Source organism: Stegostoma tigrinum, chromosome 22 (assembly GCF_030684315.1).
Source record: "Stegostoma tigrinum isolate sSteTig4 chromosome 22, sSteTig4.hap1, whole genome shotgun sequence".
Lineage (NCBI taxonomy): Eukaryota > Metazoa > Chordata > Chondrichthyes > Orectolobiformes > Stegostomatidae > Stegostoma > Stegostoma tigrinum.
In genome coordinates this window covers 9,804,056-9,829,382 of record NC_081375.1, presented here as the reverse complement: position 1 = coordinate 9,829,382, position 25,327 = coordinate 9,804,056, and the positions used below count along the sequence as shown (strand labels likewise).

Genomic DNA, 25,327 nt, shown 5'->3' with positions numbered 1-25,327 from the left:
ATCTCCCTCTTCTCACCCTAAAATCCCCAATCCTAGGGAAGAAGCACCTACCATTAACACTGTCTATACCCCTCATAATTTTATAAACCTCTATAAGGTCACCTTTCAACCTTCTCTGCTCCAGTGGAAAAATGTCCCGGTCTGTCCAACCTTCCATATAAGTCAGACCTTCCATACTTGGTAAGATCCTGGTAAATCTCTTCTGAACAACTTAGTAGTATTCTTCCTAAAACTGGGTAACCAGAACTGGACGCAGTACTCCCGGAGAGACCTCACCATTGCCTGTACAACCTCAACATGACTTTCTTCTCTCATACTGCTGACTTGGCCCAGCCATACAGGCTTAAGGACTTTCGGATGTTGAGAAAATATTCACTGAAGATCTTAAAGTCTATTTCAGAAGATGGAGGCTTCAACTGAATATTGCCAGTAGTGTTGTTTTAACATTCCTCCTGAACAACTGGACGGCCAAGGAAGCACATCAGTATTAGTCTATGATTAATTCCTCAACAACAACATAACACCACATATACCTGGGCATCACTCTTGGTCATATATTGGCAGACTGACAATTTGTTCAGAACACCTAAGCCAAAGTCCAAGACAAGAATGAATCTTGTATGGAACCTGCTTCAGTCACTCTGGTCTACCCAACAGCAAAGTACTGCACAACCTGGCTTGGGTGTGCTAGATGTCTGAACTGAGGAAGGGTCGCCAGAGCTGAAACGTTAACTCTGTTTCTTCCTTCACAAATGCGGCCAGACCTACTGAGCTTTTCCAGCAACTTTGATCTGTGTCTGAAATCCTGTGGTGCCCACTGAAACACAGTGCATGCCCTGAAAATGCCACCTCTTGCAACCTAGTAACTGACCATGTGGTGAAATTGCACATAAGATCTGGGTCATCCTTGGCCATTTGAGGACAGACCAGGCAAGAAGTGTCCACTGGCCCCAAAGTATAACATGAGCAGCTGAAATTGTGATTAGATCCATTTAAGTTAGAGCATCTGTGATACACTGAACTTCTGGCTTGGTATATTAAGTGTAGTTGGCATTCGACTCACTCATACTGTATCAGCTGAAGCCATTTGAATGAATTGGCAACCTTGGCATCGAATGGCAAGCAATTCCCAGCCACATGAATAAAACTAAACAATGTCAAGTTCCAGCAAATGATTTGCAACAACTGTGCCTTATTGTTTTAGTTGTTAAATCAGGAAGCTGACAAATGACAAATTATAAAACCTTAAAATTGGAGATGTGATGTCTCCTGTAAAGGTTAAATAATGTATTTTTGTTTGTTTCAGGTTCATAGAGCAGAAAATATGTAGATATGGCGCTCAGTGTACATCTGCACACTCTCAGAAGGAGTTGACTGAATGGCAGAAACGCTACTCTTCGCGGCTGATGCGTTTGAAACAGCAAAAAGAAAATAAACAGTCTATTGGGAACTATATGGAATCATTAATTGAAAAATGGATGAATTCTTTATCTCCAGAAAAAGTGGTATGTAAATCACTTAATTTGGCATGTCAGCTGAGAGGGAAGAAAATTGCTTCGCATGTCTTTCACATTTTAGTGTCCTATCTTTACTTAATTCACAACAAATTCATGATTTTTCAATGTAGTCAGTCGTTGTTGATTTGGAGGCAAACTTGATAGTTTGTGCAGAGCAGGCTGTGCCAAATATCATTGTGCTAGATTGCCAGTTAATTTTGTTTGGTGATGTTACTTGTGTCATGGACCAGACCAAACACCCTCAAAACATATCAAGGAGATAGCCAAGATCCTAACTTTTATGGCATTTAAAGGCAGGTGTAAGGTGCTGCATTCCAGATGTGATTTGATTGCTCAAACAAGTAGGCTTTAAGTATAACACACTTTATTCTTAAATCATAATTAAAATACAAACAAAGAAGAATTAGCATAACTCTAACTCTATGGAAATACTTAACAAAATAATTTGTTATTTAACTATTATTGATCAGCTGTTCCAATATAGCAACATCCCATAACCCACCTGTGGCAAAGGCAAATTCAGCCAAACAGATTTCCCTCACTTCCAGTCTCCTCCAGATCAGGAGAAGGAACTCTGACAGAATGACTCCAGCAGGGGAGACAGCACTCAAACTTGAGATATAGAGCTGTATCTAGCAGCTTCAACTCCAAAACCCCAACTTCAACAACCGAAAGCAAAATTTAATCCCTGGGTCTCTGTGATCCTGACTCCACCCACTCATGCTTCTTTTGTCTGTCTTTCTAAAAAAAAACCAAAGCTATTTACTCTGCTTTCCATGGAGCTGACACCTTGGCATGAGCTTTACTGCATTCCTTTTCAAGAGAACCAGGACAGAACAAATCCCTCTTAAAGGCACAGATTGTCACAGTTGAGAGATAAATGTTAATCTGAGGATCATAAGGTTGTGTCACTCTCCACATTTTAATTACCTGTTGATATGCTGTGAATATTTGCTAATAATGAATACATATTTGTTTGAAGTACCAAAGGCTGAATGTATCCAATTGTACATCACCATGTGTTGATATTTTTAGACAAAGGGAAGCTGAATTTGCAACAAAACAAATTCCACAAAAACAATTATTTTTGGATGATTAATTGTGGATTTTTAGAAAATTCTGAGAGAAATTAAGGTAACATTACATTCATTCAACCTTTGGAAACAGGGGAAAAAAATCTACTAATTGAAGTTCATTTGATTTGTGTATCCTTTTAAACATATTGACTTTGCTAAGGTGGATTTGTTTTGTGTTTTTCAAGCTTAGTGAGTCTGTGGATGGAGTGACAGTGGAACATAGCCCAGAATTGTCAATAACGGTGACAACCAAGAAATCTAGTCAAGCATGGACTTTTATACTCCATTGTAAGGTAAGTATTACAGATTCGCTTTGATGTTTGTTGGTTTAATACGATATTTGGAAGCTTTTCATGTGTTACACTCAAATGCAACCTCAGCCAGTACTGAATCTATCTCTCCGTGCATTTTTACCGGGAATTTCTGGATCACGAAGGAGAGTAACAGCACTGTCAGTTCACATTCACACGTGTCAAACTGATTAGGATCAAACTGATTAGGATTTCGAAGTCTAAGTTATGTGGGTTAAATAGGAAGCTTTGTGTAATTTCTTCAAGCATTTTAACCCCTGTGCTTTGGAGTTGTCCTACTTTAAACTTGTCGATATTTAATTTGTCAAGAAATACATAAATTTCCGTGAATTATCACTTTTATTCACAGTATATTTTGCAGCATAAACTTCCTGCTGGTGGTTCATTTTACTTGGCGTGTGTCCAATTGCAATTTGAGCCCTCTCTGTAATACGTGTGACTTCAGTACTATAGATAGTTTATTCAAAACTTTTATTACTGTATGAGTGAATAGTTTCTAACTTCCTATAGTTATACGTTTCAGCAGCGTGAATTTTAAATTTTTTAATCTAGCGGCCTAATTAACATTGGTCATATTTTGTGTCACCTGGTTTATACCGCTTAATAATGTGTGGATGTTACTTGCACCTTTCCTTGGCTCAGTTGTGATCTTCTTGAATAGCGAAGCAGGCTTGAGGGGGCTATATGGGGTATTCATTTTTATGTTATTTGAAATTCTAGTTTCCCTGAATTATTCCTGTAATTGTTTCCTTGTCCCTCGCTCAGTTTATTCTAATTGCACATTGGTACATAAATTTCCCTTTTGGATGCGGTAAACAAAATGGCACGCCACTTGGTGAAATCTGATGAGCGCATTCTTAAATCACAGCCTGAGCTTATTCAAAACTTCAAACTCTAAATTATTGTCTTAACATTGGCAGGTTCCCCCTCAGTTACATCGCTCAGTCTAATGCTGTCAACTTGAGTTGTTAATTCTTTCTTACTTTTCACTGCTTTGATCCAGTGTTTTCACTTGTTATTCATTTGAATGATTTCATAACAGATAAAAATCCTTCTCCAAAAATTAAACTATATCTTAGTTTTTCACAGTACCCACCACAATACTCAGTTCTATAAATAATAAACAAGGGTTTAAGTACTGAACTAGCTCACAAACCGTTTCAGAAACTAATGCATGGAAATTAGATTTTTTTAAAATTGAGGAATGCTTAGACTAGATTAGTAAAATCATTATTGGCTTTATTTTATAGAACATAGAACTGTACAGCACTTCGGCTCACGATGTGTGTCAAACTTTTACCCTAAACCTGAGGTCCATTTAACCTCCACCCCTACCTTATACTGTCATCCATATGCCTATCTTATTGCTGCTTAAATGCCCCTAATGAGTCTGACTCCACTACCCTGTTTGGAAGTGCATTCCACGCCCCTAGCACTCTGAGTAAAGAACCTACCTCTGACATCTCCACTATATCTATCTCCACTCAGTTTACAACTTGGGCCCCTTGTATTACGTACCTTCACCCTAGGAAAATGTCTCTGACTCTCCACTCTATCTATACCTCTAATCATTTTGTACATCTCTATCAAGTCACCTCTTATCCTTCTAAAGAGAAAAGCCTGAGCCTTCTCAACCTTGCCTCTTAAGACACCCTCCATTCCAGGCGTCATCTTGGTAAATCTCCTCTGCACCTTTTCCAACACTTCCACATCTTACCTGTAATGAGGTGACCAGAACTGGACACAATACTCTAGATGTGGCTGAACCAGGATTTTGTATAGCTATTACAGCTATATAGCTTTTGTATAGTTATAATGTATGGAAGTGTCCAGATATTTTCAGTTATTGCAATAGCCATGTAAAATGTTGTGTATAATTAGAAGAAATGTGGCTAGCAATAATGTTAGACAGCAATACATGTATAAGGCAAACCATTGAATTACTTTGTAGTCTTTGACCAAGGAACTGGCATTTCACTGGCAATTCCCCTGTGTGCAGTAATGACTGCGAATGATTTGGTTTTGTATGGCAATTTAATAATTCTAAAGCACAGTCTAAGCCAAGGGGAAACTGTGGCATAGTCACCAATGTCACCAGACTAATAATTCAGAGCACCAGACTAATGCATTGGAGAAAAGAATTCAAATTATGGATCTATTAGTAACAAGTCTGATTCCAGACATGATGGCAGAGGTTAGGCTGCTAAAGCAGCTGGAGATGACTGGGCTCAGAACAGCCCCCTGAGGAAATTGAGAATGCAATTAGAAGGAGGAGTCATAGTTGATCTTAGACCACAAGATATAAGAGCAGAATTAGCCATTTGGCCTATCAGTTCTGTTCTGCTATTCAGTTATGGGCTGATATCTTTCTCAACTCCATTCTCCTGCTTTCTCCCTGTGACCTTTGGTTTGCTTACTAATCAAAAACTTATCTATCTGTTTTAAAGGCATTCAGTGACTTGGCCTCTGCATCCTTCTGTGGCAATTCATTCCACTGATTCACCACCTGACTGAAGAAATTTCACCTCATATTAGTTCTTGGGCTTGAATTCTACTTTCCTATCTCCTCCCCATATCCCTAGATAATTTGACAGACCAAATAAAATCTGTCATTCCCATGCTCCTATGTATTCAGCAATGGCACATCCACAACCATTTGGGCTGGGATGTTCCAATGGGTCTTGTAACCCTTTTGAATGCACTAACTTCTTGTCTTAGTTTAAAGTAGAACATAGAACAGTGCAGCACAGTACAGGCCCTTCGGCCCACAATGTTGTGTCAACCTATTATCCTACTAAGATCAAGCCACCCTGTATACCCTACATTTTACTATCATCCACATGCCTATCCAAGAGTCACTTAAATGTCCCTAATGTATCTGACCCCACGACCACCACTGGCAGTGCATTACCTGCACCCACCTCTCTCTGTGTAAAGAACCTACCTCTGACATCCCCCCCACACCTTCCTCCAATCTCTTTTAAAATTATGCCCCCTCGTAATTGTAATTTTCGCCCTGGGGAAAACGTCTCTGGCTATCTACCCTACCTACGCCTTTCATCATTTTCTACACCTCTATGAAGTCACTTCTCATCCTTCTTCGCTGCAATGAGAAAAGTCCTAGCTCCCTCAACCTTTCCTCATAAGACCTGCACTCCAATCCTGGCAGAATTCAGTTAAATCTCCTCTGCACCCTCTCTAAAGCTTCTACATCCTTCCTATAATGATGCAACTAGAACTGAACACAGTATTCCCAAGTATGGTCAAACCAGGGTTTTATAGAACTGCAGCATAATCTCACGGCGCTTAAATGCAAGCCCCCTGCCAATGAAAGCCAACACACCATACACCACCTTAACAACCCTATCAACTTGGGTAGTAACTTTGGGGGATCTATGGATGCGGACCCCAGGATCCCTCTCTTCCCCCACATTGCCGAGAATCCTCCCATTAACCCTGTATTCTGCATTCAAGTTTGACCTTGCAAAATGAATCACTTCGCACTTTTCTGGGTTGAATCCCACCTGCCACTTCTTTGCCCAGCTCTGCATCCTGTCAATATTCCATTGCAACCTACAGCAGCCCTTCACTCTACCCACATCTCTTCCAACCTTCATGTCATCGGCAAACTTACTTTCCCACCCTTCCACCACCTCATCTGAGTCATTTGTAAAGATCACAAAGACCAGAGGTTCCAGAATGGATCCCTGCAGGTTACCAGCGATCACCGAGCTCCAGGCTGAATACTTTCCAATCTGCTATCACCCTCTCTCTTCTACTGGACAGCCAATTCTGTATCCAGATAGCTAAATTTCCCTGAATCCCATACCTCCTTACTTTCTGAATGAGCCTACTATGGGGAGCTTTATCAAATGCTTTGCTAAAATCTATGTACACCACATCCACTGCTCTGCCTTCATCGATGTGTTTTGTCACTCGTCAAAGAATTCAATATGGCTTGTGAAGCATGACCTGCCCCCCTCAAAGCCATGCTGACTATTTCCAATCAAACTATGCTTTTCCAAATAATCCTGAGTACAGTATCCCAGAATCCTCTCCAATAATTTGCCCACCATAGAAACAAGACTGACTGGTCAGTAATTGCCAGGATTAGCCCTATTCCCTTTCTTGAACAAGGGAATAACATTTTCCACTCTCCAAGCATCTGGTACTACTCCAGTGGACACTGAAGACGCAAAGATCATCACTAAAGCAGCAATCTCTTCCCTAGCTTCCTGTAGTAACATTGGGTAAATACTGTCTGCCCCAGAGGACTTGTCTGTCCTCATGTTTTTCAAAGTTTCTAGCACGTCGTCCTTACTCATATCAGCTCAAGCATATCAGCTTGTTTCATGCTGTCCTCACAAAAGTCAAGGTCCCTCTCACTGGTGAATACTGAAGCCAGATATTTATTAAGGGCCTCCCCTACCTCCTCCGAGTCCGCGCACAAGTTCCCTCTGCTATCCAGAATTGACCCTATCCTCACTCTGGCCATCCTCCTGTTCCTCTCCATAAGTATAGAATGCCTTGTGGTTTTTGTTAATCCTACCTGCCAAAGCTTTTTCATACCCTCTTCTAGCTCTCCTAAGTCCTTTCTACACTGCCTTCCTGGCTACCTGGTAGCCTTGTAGAGCCCTGTCTGATTCTTGCTTCCTCAACCTTAAGTGAGCTTCCTTCTTCCTCTTGACTAGATGTTCCACATGTCTTATCATCCAAGGTTCCTTCACCTTACCATCCCTTCCCTGTCTCAGTGGGATAGACCTATCCAGTATTTATTTTGTGGCCCCATCTTTTCATTTTTGTGATTGATTTTTTGTATTCAGGTATCCAGAAATGGAACTAGTGAATCCAGTTAGAAATTGAGATCCTAATGCTGTTGTAACGTATCTTGTCATTAGCTAGTTTGGAAGTGCTGAGAAAGATGATACAGGAACTTTAAAGGAGATAGTAAAGATAGACCCATTGATAAATTGAGGTGAGGTATACAGTGCTACTTTTGGAATTAATGTTGGGTCAATTTTCTTTTCCCTCCTCAGCCTGCACGTTTGCTGTATCGAATAGCCTTGCTCTACGATGCTCATCGTCCCCATTTTTCCATTATGACTGTTTCTATTGGTGATCTCAACACCCAGGTGGTACAGGACGTACCTGAGAACTGTCAGGAATGGCTTGGAGGCGGGAAGATGACTCAGAATGGAATGGACCATTGTATATATAGAGTCAGTGTACAATTCAATACAGAAATATTTGGAACATTTCGTCAAACTGTAGTTTTTGACTTTGGGTCTGAGCCAGTCTTGATGCAAAGGATTATGGTGGATGCTGCATCAATAGAAGGTCTGTATTTGATCATTTTTGCTGTGTGCATAGATTGCTTACTGTTCACTTTGTATTGGAAATGCTGTGACTTATTGAACAATCTTAAAAGCCTAGAAGTCTCTCTGTCAGTTTTATTTGTGCCATGTTCAAGGAAGTCTGTCTAAGAATGTTAATTAAAGATGGAAAGGATGTCAGTAGTTAATAAGGTAAACAAACATTAGAGAAAAATCAGTGATTAGAAATTCTAACAATTTCCCCCTCATAAGCTATAATTGTGAAACTTTTGAATTGGGGCATCACGTAGAAATGAAGGCCAGATTGATCAGAATTGAAATTAGGGGATACTGATATGTGCCAAGGATGCTCAAAATTGGGAGCTCTCTTGTGCAAGTGCAAATTGATGCCAAATCAACTGTTGATTTTAAATTGAGATTTGAGCAAGTATTTTTGGATTCAGATTTCACAAATGAGCCGCGATCTCAGTGAATGACAAATAGGCTTGAAGGCTGAAATGACCTACTCCTGTTCCTATGTTCCAAAATGAAATAATAGTCCCTTCTAAGCAGCTGTGGCTTTTCATTACATAAAAATTTAGATATGTTGTCATTGCCAAGTTGGTTGAATATTTGATGGATCCCACTTGTGTGATAACAGTATGTCCCTTGAGCTTGCTCCAGCATTCGTTTAGTTGATGGCCAAACATCAGCATCAACATTCACTTTCTGTTCCTGTAGTGTCCAAGAAGCCAGCAGTCTGTGTTAGATGTGATTTCATTTCCCCATGTATTACTTGTCAGTGCTCATAAGGAATGAAAGGGACTCTAAAATTCTCGGGATATGATATCAACTATCTTAAGAAACTGGAAATATCCATTTATTTTACTGTCTGATTTCTATCCTTCAGATATTCTTGTATACTCAACTGTGTCAACACGTTGCATCTCTCAAGTACTCTGGGTGAGAGGTCCAAAGTATCTTTTATCCAGACTTGATACAAGTGCCAAGCTGACCAAAACTCTGATTTTAAAATGTGATAGGATTTGAAAGATGGAAAGAAAGTAGAAGAAATATTGATGTTTGAGTCAGTTATTTTAAGCACTGATGAGAGTGGACAGGCAGTTTTTTTGTTGAAGCTTGAAATTTTTGGTCATCCTGCCATGAAAATTACGACTTGTGATTTTATATTGAAGTATTACTAACAAGTACATGAGGATTTAAACAACGTGACAAAGACTCATTGGAGCCACTAAGATTAAAGTTAGATCACATATTAATAAAAATCACCTGAGGAGTTCATGAACTAACTATTGACAGAAATCCTACAGGGGTACACTGTAAATATCTGAAAAACTTGGAGAGGCTCTTTTAATTTGTGCATTGGCTTAGTCTGATTGCATGGAGCCTATGTTTTAATGTTGCAGTAGTTGACTTTGTTGGTAGAGGTTTGATCACCATTTTCAACAGGACAAAGTTGGCGATGAACAGCTAACTTCCAGATCACTAAGAGGAAAAGACACCAAGGATATCAGTTCTTGGTGGAATGAGGAATGTGACCCATAGGTTAGCCTATATCTTTATTCCCCTTTTAATGAATGTGGTCAATTCAGAGAAGGATTCATCAAAATCATTGTTTAGTCCACTCACTGGAACACTGTCCCATTGTACTAATACCAGAAATGACACAAAATAACGTTGAAATGGAATAAGAATTACTATAGATCTTTCCAATTCATTCCCTTCAGCAATTACAGAATAAACCAATTTAGGACTTTAATTTTAGCCTTAATTCATCGAAATGTAAATAAATCTATCTTTTGGAAGTTCAAGAAGGATTTACATTTTTGTATTGTCTTTCTCAGCTTATGATGTACTTTTGAAATTGGTCATTGTTCCAATGTGAGACATCCAACAGCCAATTTGTTCATTGCACTTTCCACAAACAGTACTAAGATGATGTGATAGTAGAACAGGTGGGAACACCTGCAAATTTCCAGTAGTTGCTACACTTAGCAAATGGATTTATTGTTCCCTAGGTTATGTTATATTAAATATTGGACAATTATAAAGAAAGAGGCCAGTGACTTTGAGCTGGGAAAGGAAGAATATCGAGAACTGACTGTAATTTGTGACAGTTTGATATACCTTGTTCACCTCTTTTATATTGATGCTCAATGTTTTTGTTTGGACATTGATCCCAGGCTTTATAGAATATGGATTCACTGCTTTATAGATCTCCAGTGATCTGTCAAACAGCTGGTATACTGATTAACAGTTTTCTGTTGCAATCCCTGAGCGTCTTCTTCCCTATTAAAATAGTAAATGATTAATAGAACTTTAATACAGGCTAGTGAAAGCCACATGGTACCTGGAGCAGAGGCAAAATGGGATCTATTTACTAGCTCAATCTCTGTTGATTCTGAGAAAATATAAACTCCAAAAATATTTTGATATTAGCCTTAAATATAGTCCATCGCCTAGGGTAGAGAATTCCAAATTTCACTTCCCCATAGTCCTAACTGACTAAGACCTTGTTCTGAACTCATCAGCACATGAACTCATCTCAGCATATACCTTTCATTGAGCCTTCTCAAAATTTTAACACGTTTTCAGAAGTCACTGGTTCTGTACTCAAGAGAGTCTAGGCCCATTTCACTCGGTCTTTCAAACAGTGAGGAGTGATATTATAAGAGATAGGATTTATAACCATCTAGCAAGCAACAATTTGATTGGAGATAGTCAACATGGATTCGTCTAGGTCAGTTGTGTCTCACAAACCTCATTGAGTTTTTTGAGAAGGTGACCAAGCATGTGGATGACGGTAGGGCAGTTGATGTGGTGTACGTGGACTTCAGTAAAGCCTTTGATAATGTTCCACATGGTAGGCTATTGGAGAAAATGCGGAGGCATGGGATTGAGGGAGATTTAGCAGTTTGGTTTAGAAACTGGCTTTCTGTAAGAAGGCAACGAGTGATGCTTGATGGGAAATATTCAGCGTGGAGTCTGGTTACTAGTGGTGTGCCTCAAGGATCTGTTTTGGAACCACTGCCGTTGGTCATTTTTAAAAATGACTTGGAAGCAGGCATAAGTGAATGCATTAGTAAGTTTGCAGATGGCACTAAAGTCAGTGGAGTGGTGGACAGTGTTGAAGAATGTTGCAGGTTGCAGGGAGACTTGGATAAACTGCAGAATTGGGCTGAAAGGTGGTAAATGGAGGTCAATGCAGATAAATGTGAGGTGATTCACTTTGGGAAGAATAATAGGAAGGCAGAATACCGGGTCATTGGAAAGATTCTTGGTGCCCAAGTACATAGATCCCCGAAAGTTGCCACCCAGGTTGATAGTGCTGTTAACAAGGCATATGGTGTGTTAGGTTTTATTGGTAGAGGGATTGAGTTCGAGAGCTGTGATGTCATGCTGTAATTGTACAAAACGCTGGTGCAGCCTCACTTGGAATATTGCGTACAGTTCTAGATGCTCCATTACAGAAAGGATGTGGTAGCATTGGAAAAGGTGCAGAGGAGCTTTACCTGGATGTTGCCTGGTCTGGAGTGCAGGCCCTATGAAGAAAGGCTGAGGGACTTGGGTCTGTTATCATTGGAGTGAAGAAGGCTAAGAGGGGCTTTAATTGAGACATACAAGATGATCAGAGGATTAGATAGGGCGGACAGCAAGACTCTCTTTCCGAGGATGATAACGTCAGCTTGTATGAGGGGGCATAGCTACAAATTGAGGGGTGATAGATTTAAGACAGATGTCAGAGGCAGGTTCTTTACTCAGAGAGTGGTAAGGGCATGGAACGCGTTGCCTGCCAATGTAGTTAACTCAGCCACATTAGGGGCATTTAAACAGTCCTTGGATAAGCATATGGATAATGATGGGATAGTGTAGGGGGAGGGGCTTAGATTCGTTCACAGGTCGGTGCAACATCGAGGGCCAAAGGGCCTGTTCTGCCCTGTATTGTTCTATGTTCTATGATTACTGCTGTGACTGGAAGAGGAGCCCACAAAGTTATATCATTGCTGTTTCTTTGAATAGAAATTGATCCTATGGAGCATTGTGACTTGTTTCAACTTATCCAAAGCAATAGAATCTATTGTAAAACTGCGGCCTGTTTTTTTTAGCAAGGTAAATTTGGATCTAATCTCCGGATGTATTTCTGACAGCTAGAGGTAGATCGAGAGAACAGATTCCCAAGGAGCACAATGGAAGCAGACAGTGTTGGATCATTAAAATGCAAATTACATTCCTTTCACAAAACAAAAATTCCTGACAATGATAATTTTATGCATGTGGTAAATATACCACAAACTTTGTATGAATATTTCAGTTGTGTTTCTGGGAATCCCAATTTTTCATCACTGGGGTTTTGCTGGCCACATATCTGGGTCTGATGTAGATTTATAAATAGAGATTGATTGCTCTGGTTGAGTAAACATCTCCATTATCATTATGTTGAGCCAACTACCAGACTGCTGATAGATGGAAGCGATGGAGCTTGGTCCTTTCTAATCGAGCAAGTGTTCCTAAAAGGGAAGTGAGTGAGTCATACAGCTTTTTACAACATTTCAAAAAGCCCTTCAGCCCATCGTGTGTCTGTGCCAGTCATCAAGCATCTATTTATTCCAATCCCATTTTCTAGCACTCAGCCTGTAGCCTTGTATGATGTGACGTTTCAGATGTTCGACTAAATGCGACTTAAATGTCTTGATGATTCCTGCCTTTACCACCCTTTTAGGCGGTAAGTTTTAGATGTCCATCGCCTTCTAAAAAGATTTCCTGAGATCCTCTCTAAACTTTATGCTCCTTACCTTAAAACTACGCTTCTGTTCTCTTCTACGGAGAAACACTTTTCTCTACCCATGCTACCTATGCCCTTCATAACTTTGTCTACCTAAATCAGGTTCTCCCTCAGCCTCCTCTGCTCTAAGGAAACTAACCCCAGCCTACATAGTCTTTTTTCATAGCTGAATCGCTTCAACCCAGACAACGTCCTGGTGAATCTCCTCTGCAACCACATCCTTTCAAGACTGTGGCAACCAGAACAGCAGACTGTACTCCAGCTGTAGCCTCACTAACATTGTATCCAGCTCCAACATAACCTCTTTGCTCTTGTATCCAAGCTTTGACTAATAAAAGCAAGTAACCCATATGTCATGGAATCATCAAATCCTTACTTTGCAGATAGAGGCTATTTGGCCAATAGAGTCTGCACCAACATTCTAAAAAGCATCCCGCCCGGACCCACCCTATTCCATTAAGCCTGCATTTGCTATGATTAATCCACCTAGCCGACACATGCCTGGTCAAAATGGGGTAATTTATCATAGCCAATCCACCTAACTTGCACCACTTTGGACTGTGGGAGGGAACGAGAGCACCTGGCAGAAACTCATGCAGACAATGGTAGAACGTGCAAATTCCATACAGACATTCTGAGGCTGGAATCAGAGTCCGGGTTCCTGGTGCTCTGCTAACCGGTGTTAACCACAGTGCTGCCTATGTTAACCATCTTTATTACTGCCTTTAAGAATCTACAGACATGCACATCAAAGTCACTCAGGACCCTAGGAAGTACAGTGTATACTCCCTTGTCATGAAAATGCAGTAAAGACAATGATCTGTAAGTTGTCTTGTAATGTAAACCTGACTGACTATAATGCTTGTCGTTGATGCTTTGCCTGTTTAAATTGATATTACTGAGCTTGCTCCAAGCTGGTAGATAGCTGACTCTGTATTGACTGAATCTTGCTGGAAGTCACCATCTACTGCTCTGGTTTAATCTTCGTACTTCTTGAGTTTGTTAATCTACCTTCTCATGTTCCCAGAGACTAAGAAGAAGTTGAATTATAGAGATGTAGAAATGATTTTAGTTAAAGCAAATACTGATTGTAAATTTAATTTACAGATTTAGAGCACCTGATGCAAGCAAGGCAGCAACTCCTCACTACAGCTAAGCGATGGGATTCCACTTGTAAAACAATTGTAGAGTTTGAGCCAAATGAAACTACTGACTTGGAGAAAAGTCTGTTGACCCGATACCAGATTCCGTTGTCTGCAGATCAACTCTTCACACAATCTGTGCTTGACAAATCATTGACCAAATCTAACTATCAGTCTCGATTACATGATTTACTGTACATTGAAGAAATAGCACAGTATAAGGAAGTCAGCAAGTGAGTACAATGTAACAAATAACATTTAATTGTTTCACCAGTGTTGTTTCTTTTGTCTCTATCGATGTATTGCAAATAATTCACTTTTGCTAAGCAGATCCTGTGCACATGCAGGAATCAAAGGATTTAAACTTTAACTCCTGCTGTATTACAGAAACAAATTATTGCCAATTATTTTATTTTTAGGCACCTACACTTCAGCTATGAAGTAACAGTTGCAGTGGCTTTGATCATTTTCCTCAACTGTACAATTGATCAGTACCTTTTCTTTTTACATTTTACTTCTAAAAGCTGATTTGACACTGATGCTAAGTAACTCCTGTTCAGGGATGTTTCAGTTGTTGAGGAGGATCTTGATTTTCATACTGGGAGGATATTGTTTTTAATTTAATTCCTTCTTGGAACTTAGCTGTTCACGTAGTGAAGTTATGCTGAAATATTATTAAAGCATCCACCTGTACAAGGATTTAACAAACAAGAATTACAGCTCCTAAAGGGTCTGGATGGGTACCTGAATAGGAAGGATTTAGAGGAATGTGGGCCAAATGCTGGCAAATCAGTTCAAGATGTCTGGTCAGCGCAGGCAAATTGGACTGAAGGATCTCTTTCTGTGCTATATAACTCACTATAGTTTTTGAATTTTTTTCCTCAAAACCATGACGATACTTGATTATTTGCATGAGGTGTGTTTTGATACTGAACCAGAGAGACCAGAAATTCGATCCAGGTTTAGTTTGATTTCTCATGGCCAGTTATTTTAGTCAGGGTGTCAATAACAGTGATGTAGTTGACTTTCGTACTTGCTTCTGGGCAGGGGCTGGTGGGAGTGTGATTGACACTCTTCTTTAATTCTGTTTTTCATTCTGAGACTTTCTTCTTCATATGCTCAAATATAAGTTGACAACTGTTTTATTGTGGACGTTAGAAGCAGTTCATGGCAGCTGTAAAAAAAGGTTTTGAACTGTCTATTGAATCATCAGTTGATATTTTCATCTGTTCATGTTCTTTCAGAATTTGTTTAAAATTTTATAATATCAGAATGGTCTTTCTTCATAATGTAACAGCAATTCTTCCACCAGGTGGAGCACTTGGCCTCTGTCACAAGACCAGTCATCTGAGTGTTGGGTACAGTGAGACTATCACATAGATCCTATAAATTAACTTTTTTTTAGGAGTAGGGCCAGCCTACATTTAGAGGGAACCCTGGTTTGACAAACAGAACAGGTACAGTGATTGTTTAAATATTAGAGTTGTTTCACTTACACTTTCAAGCTGGTAGACCAGCTCTTTTCTAAGTTATTAGCTGTAGGAATAGAAGAACTGGTTCATTCACTCTAACTCATATATAGCATTGCTTTTACTTGCATTGTTTTCAATTATTTGTGGACAAACTGCCGAAAGTTGCACATGAGAGCAACAGCCACTAATTTTGTTTTAAAACTGGAGCTTGTTTTAATTTCCACAGCGAGAAATCCACCATTGATATATTTAAATAGGCTTGTAGTTTGACAGCTCTGTTTATTAAGTTCTATTTTCCTATTTTGACACTGCATGAAAAGACTTTTCACGAAGTTTGTACGTCGATCTACAAATTTGAGTTTATTTAAATTTAGATTATAAATGATTTTTGAAGAAATCAAATTGACTGCTTTCCTCTTTCATATTATATAGTAGGATCTTGTGGTCCTGTTGTAGTGACCCTACATCTCAGTCAGGAAGCCTCAATTCAAGCTTCCTCTATTCCAGAGGTGTGCCATAGCGCATCTAAACAGGTTGATATAAAAATAAAAATCAATGATTAGACAGGCCATTTAATGCAGTTACTTGCTATGTTGCATATTCAATTACTTGACAACAAACTTCATAAGCTTTGGTAGTGTTTCTCTTTTTCCATTTTTTTTGCAGGTATTGATTTGCTGGCTAATTGTTCCAAGGGTATAAAGTTCCTTGGTGCCTCACCCGATAAATATTCACCTGAGTCTCATTGTTAATAAAATATTTGGTCACTTAGGTGTCAGAGTTGAGCATTTCTTGCCTCTGTACTCAATTTTGATAGTGGTCACTGGGTTTAGAACAGGAACAACAATCTCAACCAAATTTTTTTTGTCTTTATTCTTTAAGCCCTTTCATCCACTTGGAGCAAGAGCGCTGAGACCAAGGTAGAGATCAGGTAACTCGGCACAGACAGTGATTTGGAGTTGATCTGTGTTGCACCACATGGGTCTGCTACTCACCAACCAGCCCAGCCCAGCCCAGAAATCTGGAAACAGTGTTTAATGCTGTCTAAAACTTTGTCTGCCTGAATGATGCAACACATTTTTCTTTCCAGAATGTTGTGCCAACGATCCTCCAGTCTTTTAAGTGCCTTCCTTTAGTTTCCACTATATGCTTCTGACCTTGCTGATTCCTGGCATGCGTGAACACTTTCCAAATTCAGCAATAGTAACAAAGTTTTATAGCAGGAGAAATAATGTTTCAAGTCCAGTTTTTTTTTGGAACTTGAGCAAGTTGGAAAAGTGGTGGGTTTTGTGTGAAGAAGAGTGGTGGAAGGAACTGTGAAAATAGGTTGTCAGGTGAAAGAGATCAGAGATCACAGGCATTTTGGAACAAAAGGCAAGTTTATGGTCTGAAATGTTGAACATAACATTGAGTCTAGAAGACTGTAACTGCTTAAAAAGAAATGAGGTACTGTTTCCCCTAGCTGGCATTAACTTCTCTGCAGCACTGTAACATGCCTAGGACAGAAATGTGAGCATGAGTGCAAGATGATGTATTAAAATGGGTAGGGATGGGCAGATCAACCAGCGATGCCCACATCCCATGAGTGAATTAAAAATTATTAATTGCTTTCAGCCTCTTCAAGGTAGAGGCCAATGCACCAGGTGACAACAGCATTACCCTTTCTGACAGATTTGATAAGTTCAGGGTTAGATCTGAGAGAATGGAGCACAACGATGAATGAATTAAATGAAAACATCAACCTTAGTTTTATTTGATATTTTACTTTTGGCTAGAAATAACAGAAAAAAAAGTCTGTATTTTTATCAGATCTTTGATTTGAAGAATTAGCATCAGAATACAAAATGTGAATCCATATCTTGTTGCTTCATAGTGACTGTGCAATTTCTTACAGCATGGTGCAATTTATTGGCACTGCTTGGTCGCCTACTAATGTACGTCATTTAGGCTGATAAAGTATAGTAATGAATATGGTTTTCTGTTGTGTCTTTAGGAAGGCCTTAAACCATAGCCCTATTTAGGAAGATGTAAGAGATTCTATAGCTGTGTTTACAAAAGAGCAGAGCTCTCCCGGATAACAAGGTGTGGAGCTGGATGAACACAGTAGGCCAAGTAGTATCTAAGGAGCAGGAAAGCTGACGTTTCAAGCCTAGACCCTTCTCTTGGTCCTGATCAATAATTTTACTTTAATCATATTCTGCTGATACATAATCAGTCTCTCAATTACTTTGTGACCTTGAGTGCATTGACTGCTGTATTTGCTTCTGAAACAGTGACTTCTCCTCAACGATATTTTAGAATATCCCAAGATTGGAATAAGGGTTCTTTTTAATTGCAAGTTCTGTCTGCTTTTCCAGTGGTCATGTAAGAACAGATTGCTCATCAAGCTTGGCAATGTCATGGCAAGAGAGAGAGAGAAAATAAAATAATATTAGGAAAAAGCAAAAATAAGAAATTCACATAGAGTGAAAGAATCCACTTTTTAAATTTGGTTTCACATTGTTTTGCTCTCCTGAAGAACTAGCAACATTGGCATAGGAGAGATCTATGACTATTCTGGTCTGCTTTGCTATATTGCTAGATATGAATTTACCAAAACAATAAGCAGGAGCGAATCTGTCTCCCACAACTGTTTATTTGTGTTTCATCTGTCAATTAAGATTTCTTTCTGGTCTCTCCCTTCCTAACCACTCTGTCTTGCTGGGGAAAACCAGCCCTTTATGTTTTAAACTGCTTAGCAAGATGTACTTGTCTTGCATATCTTAACCAACCTGTTCAAACCTGTTATTGCACACCTCTGGAACAGGTGGGACTTGAGCCTCAGTTTCCTACTTCAAATTTAGGGGCATAACCACTGCAACATGAGCTCCTACCCAAACTTAACTCATATTTTAATATAAGAATCACCTGAACATTCCGGCATGGTACTGCAGCAAAAATCTCATTTAGATGATCCTGAAATAGAGTTTGATCCTACAACATTTTGAATCTCAGACCTGAGTGGTGCCAGTTGTGCCATGCTAAGAGTTAGACCCAAACCTAACCCTTTCTTTTATATCTGGATGTGCTGTCACACAACTGAACAACTTTCTCCAAATGATGTGACAGTTTTCACCTATTCGCCAGTTAACTATCACAAGATTTCAGTTCTAACTCATCAGTGTTGCATCTGGACTCATTTGCAAACCAGCCATAGATACAGGAATGGGGTTAGGGCATTTGGCTCTACCGTTCGATTGTCTGATCTGTTTCTCAACCCCATTCTCCTGCCTTCTCTCTGTAATCTTTGATCCCTTTACTAATCAAAAACCTATCTATCTCTCTGTTAAAGACATTCTATAACTTGGCCTGCACAGCCTTGTGCGGCAATGGAGTTCCACAGATTCACCATCTTCTACCTGAAGAAATTCCTCTTCATCTCTGACTCCGCTCTATTTTATCATGCACCTTCTCTGCAATCTCATCCTTAATAATGAACTCTCAAATCTTACCAGCAACAGTGGTCAGGACCTATATTTTTGTACGAATCTATAGTTTCCTGTCTCCTGTCTCCATCTCCCCTTAAGTAGGGGTGTTGCATTTGTCATTTTTCAGTCCTCTGGGATCCTAATTGACTCCAATGATTTCTGAAAGATTACCTCCAAAGCCTTGACAGCCTTCTCGGCTAACTCCTCCAGATCTCTGTGGTGTAATCCACCTGGTCTGGGGGATTAATCCACTTTCAGACTTTTGAGCTTCCTTAGCACCTTTTCCTTAGCGATGGCCATTCTTCTACCACTCACTCACCACTCACTTCTGCCGGCTGACTCTCTTGAAGTTTTGTCTGAGAGGTCCGATACTCCATAACAGCTTCACTTAGTCTTTGGAGGCAGCTACGTCTTTTTTAGTATGGACCTAGCACAACCAGTTCCGTTGAGATTGACACTGTCCAGGTTAAGATTTCTGATGTCATATTAGATTCCATCATCTTCAAGCCAAAATACACAAGCACCAGGACCCTGATTTCCAATTTAAAATTCCTCCCTAATGTGATTGTCATGATACTTTTCGAACGAATTAGTACCACTCCACGTAAAATCAAATGTGCCATAAAGGTGTTCATGTGTTTTCCTCATTGGCCAATAAAACATTGCAGGATCTAATTAGAGATCTGCGCAACCTTACTTTAAAAGGACAGCCCCTTGCCAAAAGGCACCACATGAGAAACACCATTCAGTCCATAAACCTATTTGTTCAACTTGCACAGCCTCCACTGAATCTGGAGAAACACCTCTCTCTGAAGCAGGCTACTCAACAGGAAAGCTGCTTTTATATCAATGCACTTGCACATTCATGAAGTGGATTACTCACATTAATATTCCTAGCCCCTTAACTACTGTTGAAGCCATGGTCATTATGTTACGAATTCAATTCTGCTTCTGCCCAATTGAACTATGAGTGTGTTGATGGTGAGGGGGTCAGTACTGGTAATGCCACTTACTGTCAAAGAGTGATGGCTGGATTCATTGCTTATTAGAAACGGTCATTCCCTGGAACACAAATAGTGCAAGTGTTATTTGCCATTTAACTACTTATGCTTGAATGTTGTCCAGCTCTTGATGTATACAGCCACGGACTGCTTTAGTATCTCAGGATCTTTACAATGCTTAACATTGGGCAATCATCAGTGAACATTCTCACTTCTGACCTTTATGATGGAGGGAAGCTCAGTGATGAAGCTACTGAAGATGGTTGAGCCAAGAACACTACCCTGTGAGAGTCCTGCAGTGATGTCCTAGGGCAGAGATGATTGATTTCCAACAACCTTACCTGTCTTCTTTTGGGCTTGGTATGACTCTGACCAGTGGAGGGTTTCTCCTGTTTCACATCAGCTCCAGTTTTTGCTCAAGCTCCTTGATGCTTCTTCTGTCAAATGCAGATTTGATATCAAGGGCATTTGCTCTCACCTCACCTCCCATTGGGAGGAGAGCTCTTTGTCCTTGTTTTAACCAAGCTATAATGAGGTCAGGATCTGAGTGACTCTGATGGAAAGGTAATTTGATTGAATTTTTCCTGCTTTTAGGACGCAGGACAAACCTGGAAATTCTTCACGTGTCAGTGGCTGCCCATAATGTAGCAGTATTAGAATAGCATTGCTTCCAGAATGTTGTCAGGGCCCATAGCCTTTGCAGTTTTGAGTATCTTTAGCCATTTCTTCGTATCATGTGAAGTGAATTGAATTGGTTGGAGACTGGCATCTGTAATGTGGTTACATTGAGCGGACACTGTGATGGATGAGCTACTTTTTGCATCTTTTTACACTGATGTGCTGGATTCCCTCATTGTTCAGGATGGAAATATTTGTGGAGAATTTACACCCTGTTGTTGAATTGCCCACCACCATTTACAATTTGATATGACAGAACTGCAGAGCTTATATCTGATCTGTTGGTTGTGGGATCACCGAGTTCTCTCAATTGCATGCGGCTTTGACATGCAAGCTGCCCTGTGTTGTAGCTTCCCTAGATTAATGCCTGGTGCTGCTGCTGGCATGCCCTCCTGTGTTCTTTGGGCTGGGGTTGATCTCCTGACAGGAGTGGTAGAGTGGGGGATATGATGAGGTCTGAGCTTATAATTTATGGTTGAGTATAATTCTACTGCTAATGACCCACAGTGCTCTGATGGTTGCCTGGATTTTGATTTGCTACATCTGTTTAAATTCTGTACAATTGAGCATGGTAGTGCCTCACAACATGTAGAGGGTATGCTCAATTTTAAGATAGGACTTTGCCTCTCCAGCCCTACCAGTACTGTCGTGGATGAGCATATTTGCAGCAGGAAGATTGGTGAGGATAAGTTGAAATAGATTTTTGCTCTTGTTGTTTCTGCCGTATATATGCAAACAGCCATGCACTTTAGGATTTGGCCAGCTGTGTTGCTCCGTTCCACTCTAGGGTGATAGACTTTGAAAACCCCTATCCAGTGTACACTCTTTGCCCTTGCCAATTTTGGTGCTAACTTCACTTGAAGGAGTATTGATTCATCTGCACAAAAGGGTGTTGTTGGTAATAATTGGCCAGAGGCTTCCTTGCCCATATTTTACCTGATACCATGAGATTTCTTGGGATCTAGAGTCAATGTTGAGAACACCCAGTGAAACTTCTTACAACTCTACTGGTGGGGTCTGTCCTGAGGCATACCCAGTGTTTGGTGTCTTGGGCATTGTCTGTCAGGTATCATTCTGTCATTATGATTCTCAGGCTATTGCTTATCTAGTCTGTGGGAAAACGCTCCCAATGTGAGCTAGAAGTATTTTGTGTGGTTGACAGGGCTGTGTTTTTCATTAAGAATTCTGGATCAAGGCCATATAGTCTATTCCATTTAATTCCTTTTTTATAACTTTGCAGCAGTTTGATCCAAGTGGGTGCTTTGCTAGGTCATTTTAGAGGGCAATTAAGAATGAAAAATAAGAATCAGCCACATTGCTGTGGGCGTGGAGTCAAATATAGGCCAGGCCAAGTAAAGATGGCATATTTCCAAATCAAGGGATAGTAGTGAACAAGATGGGGTTTAATGATAATCAGCAGTGATTATATGGTTGTCCTGTACTAGTTTTTTGTTTTGCATTTTTATTGAATTTTATTTTCACCAGCTGGAATGTTGCATTAGTAATCGAGTGGCAACATCATCTTCCTATCTGATATTTAATGCTCTCCAGATATTTTTTGCTGATGCTTCAGCTCTGATAAATGCTTTCCTGCCAGCATTAGAGTGTTGAGGTGGACGAAGAAAGTAGAACGAGTATTTGTTCCTGTCTGGCCTGAGGGACATCATAAAGCATTGAATGCAAGTTTGAATTATAGTTGCGCGCCATTTGACATATATTAATCCCCCAAGCCATCTGCAAAAATGTTTGACATGTACTTCCATGCCAGTGCTGTATTTATCTTGTAATTTGGCTGAGCTGCAAATACCTTGTGTAACATTTCATCGACGATTGCATAATTTCTTTCATGCAAACCATCACCAAATGAACTTTCTGCAGCAGTGGACATAACAATATTTATGTTCTTCCACATGCCCCTCAACTTATTTGTAACTTCCCTTCCAGTAGTTTAGAGATTTTGATGGTGTTCCAAGGTCTGTGCCAACTCAGTTGTCCACAGCATTATCCACTATTATTTGTTCGGCCGTCTTGTTTATTACTGTAGTCATGCTAAACCCAGGAGCCATATCTTCAAAATATAATGTAAATATTTTGATCCTTTTGCCCTTTGTTTAGGTCCATAGCTACAACCCTATTCCTTGTCTAATGGAGCATTCACATCTGGTGTGATGGCATCATCCAATATTCAAAATGTATATTGCATTGAAATGTTGGTTTTTAATAAAAATTGATACTCGTGATCCATAACTCAGACATCCTGCAGCAGTAGCTTCAGTTTTTGATGAAGGGGCAAACTGGTATGCACCTTCCAGGTAATTCTCCTCTTGTGAGTGGCACTCCTGTCTCCAGAGATCAGTGATACTACGTGGACTTTTCAGCAAAATAAGTGGCCTCTTTAGTAGTGCAATAAATGTCTTTTTATCGTTACTCATCATTGCTGTTCTTATCAAAACTTAATTGGCATTAACAATACGTGACTCAAAACCACATTGATGCTGATGAAATGATACGTTCCTGCGATTTGACATGGGAGGACCACTTATTAAGAAGATCTTTGTGTGTTACCATCCTCAAAGCTAAAGCAGTTATTGCATTCATATTGTTTAATATTTAGCCAATCAACCCGACATCGTCTTTGAGCTGCAGCCACTATATTGTACATTTACAGTTGAATACATTAGTAATGAAGACTTAAATTTTTAGCGGGTAATAGCATTCTTTTGTGCCATTCATTCTCATCATACTCCACATCGGAGCTGTGTGCATTGTGCATTAGTTTAAATATTCAATTCCTGGTTTTTGGAGAATTCCTCTCAGCTAAAAAACCTATTAATTATCCCCATGCATTTCTAGGATTCAGCTGCTTTCGGCTGTCATCCTAACCTAGTATTTTCTCTTGATTCACAAATCTATTAAAAGTATGACCTACCTCAGAACATCTTCCAGCAACTCCATCTTTGTTCAAATGCCTGCAACTAGCCTCCTGCCAACGTTTGAATGTCAGTAATCATGGAGTCCTCAATTCTCGGTATCACTGCAGAATTTCTAATTGGAGAGATGGCTAGAAATATTTTTTTCTCCCCCAAAATTATTTAGAGCACCAGTTGTTTGTTCGAAAAGAATATTTTCCATGAAATCGAGCATCTGCCAAAACAAAAAGGCTATGTGCCTGTGAGAGTTTCATATAATGTGATAATCTGACCACAAGCACAAACTTGGGAATTTTCAGAATTTGTTTTCAGTGGTTTGTATAATGTATCAAAATGTATGACACGTTCCTCCATGGACTAGCTGACTGATAAATTTAACAAGACAGGCATTGGCCATGCCTCAAGTTTACCATAAATCATCTTTTTTATAGTTCTTCCATTTGTACGATTCAGGTTCTGAAACAGAAGACTTGTGAGTCATCATTGGTAGACAGCCTATAGTATGACTTGACCATTTCAGAAACATTTCTTTTGTCCCAAAGAAAATTCTTAATTATTTTCATGCCTGAAATATTCATTACCAAATTCATGCTCACTACCCAGTTATATTGCTAGTCATACATATACCGAAGAAGGAAGTAGGTGTTGGTTTGTCTTTCACAACTGTTTGTCTTTCACATTTCAATGCAAACTCAAGTCTGCTTCTGTTCTAAACGAACTTCCTTTATTTTGTAAAGCATCTTTAAATACATTGCTCCCAATGGGCATCAGCTGCTTTCTGGGGTATGTCCTAGTTCATTCTTAAAGAGTCAATTTTTCATTTGCGACAGTGGTCTCTGACATTTTTAAACCACAAGATTGCTTTTTCAAATGTTTTTGTTCCTGTTTTATTTTTTACATTTTGGAGGAATGCAGAACCAGTTTCAACTTAAATATTCTCACGTCACATGCCAATTCTCTGTGCTGTGTCCACAATTCAGCTCACTCAACTTTGATGTTACGCCTGTAAGAATTCTGAATTTAAGCAACCTCTCGTTGTCTGAAAGCTCACTATACAGTGTGTTCCTTGATTTGAGAAAAGTGACAATTTTGAGGTGGTGCACCATCAGTTGTGATGGAAACAAGTTTCTTGATGGTAATGTTTATCTTGGGCATTTTTTTTTTGTATTTGTTCTAGATATCTTCACCCCATATTTTCTCTTTAAGGGCCAAAAGGGTGAAAGATCCTCTTTAGTTCTAATATCCTTAAAACCTGTGCAAAAAAAAATCAGCTGGTGTCTGCCAATCATGTCATTCATCGAACTGCAGTGAGAAGCTGGATGAGGGCATAGAAGGATGGGTTAGTAAATTTGCAGATGACACTAAGGTCGGTGGAGTTGTGGACAGTGACGAAGGATGCTGTAGGTTGTAGAGAGACATAGATAAGCTTCAGAGCTGGGCTGAGAGGTGGCAAATGGAGTTTAATGCAGACAAGTGTGAGGTGATGCACTTTGGTAGGAGTAACCAGAAGGCAAAGTACTGGGCTAATGGTAAGATTCTTAGCAGTGTAGATGAGCAGAGAGATCTCTGTCTCCATGTACACAGATCTTTGAAAGTTGCCACACAGGTTGACAGGGC

The 25,327-nt window shown here is 39.8% G+C and overlaps 1 protein-coding gene across 7 annotated transcripts in view; it reads left to right on the top strand.

Moving 5' to 3' along the window:
• helz (helicase with zinc finger) overlaps positions 1–25,327 on the top strand; it is a 279,455-nt gene that overhangs the window by 80,018 nt on the left and 174,110 nt on the right. For all 7 annotated transcript variants that reach the window (XM_048554824.1, XM_048554822.1, XM_048554823.1 and 4 more), the window contains 4 exons: positions 1,307–1,505; positions 2,779–2,886; positions 7,941–8,241; positions 14,128–14,395. In XM_048554824.1, coding sequence (XP_048410781.1) covers positions 1,307–1,505; positions 2,779–2,886; positions 7,941–8,241; positions 14,128–14,395 — 876 coding nt within the window. The remainder of the gene's footprint in view (positions 1–1,306; positions 1,506–2,778; positions 2,887–7,940; positions 8,242–14,127; positions 14,396–25,327) is intronic.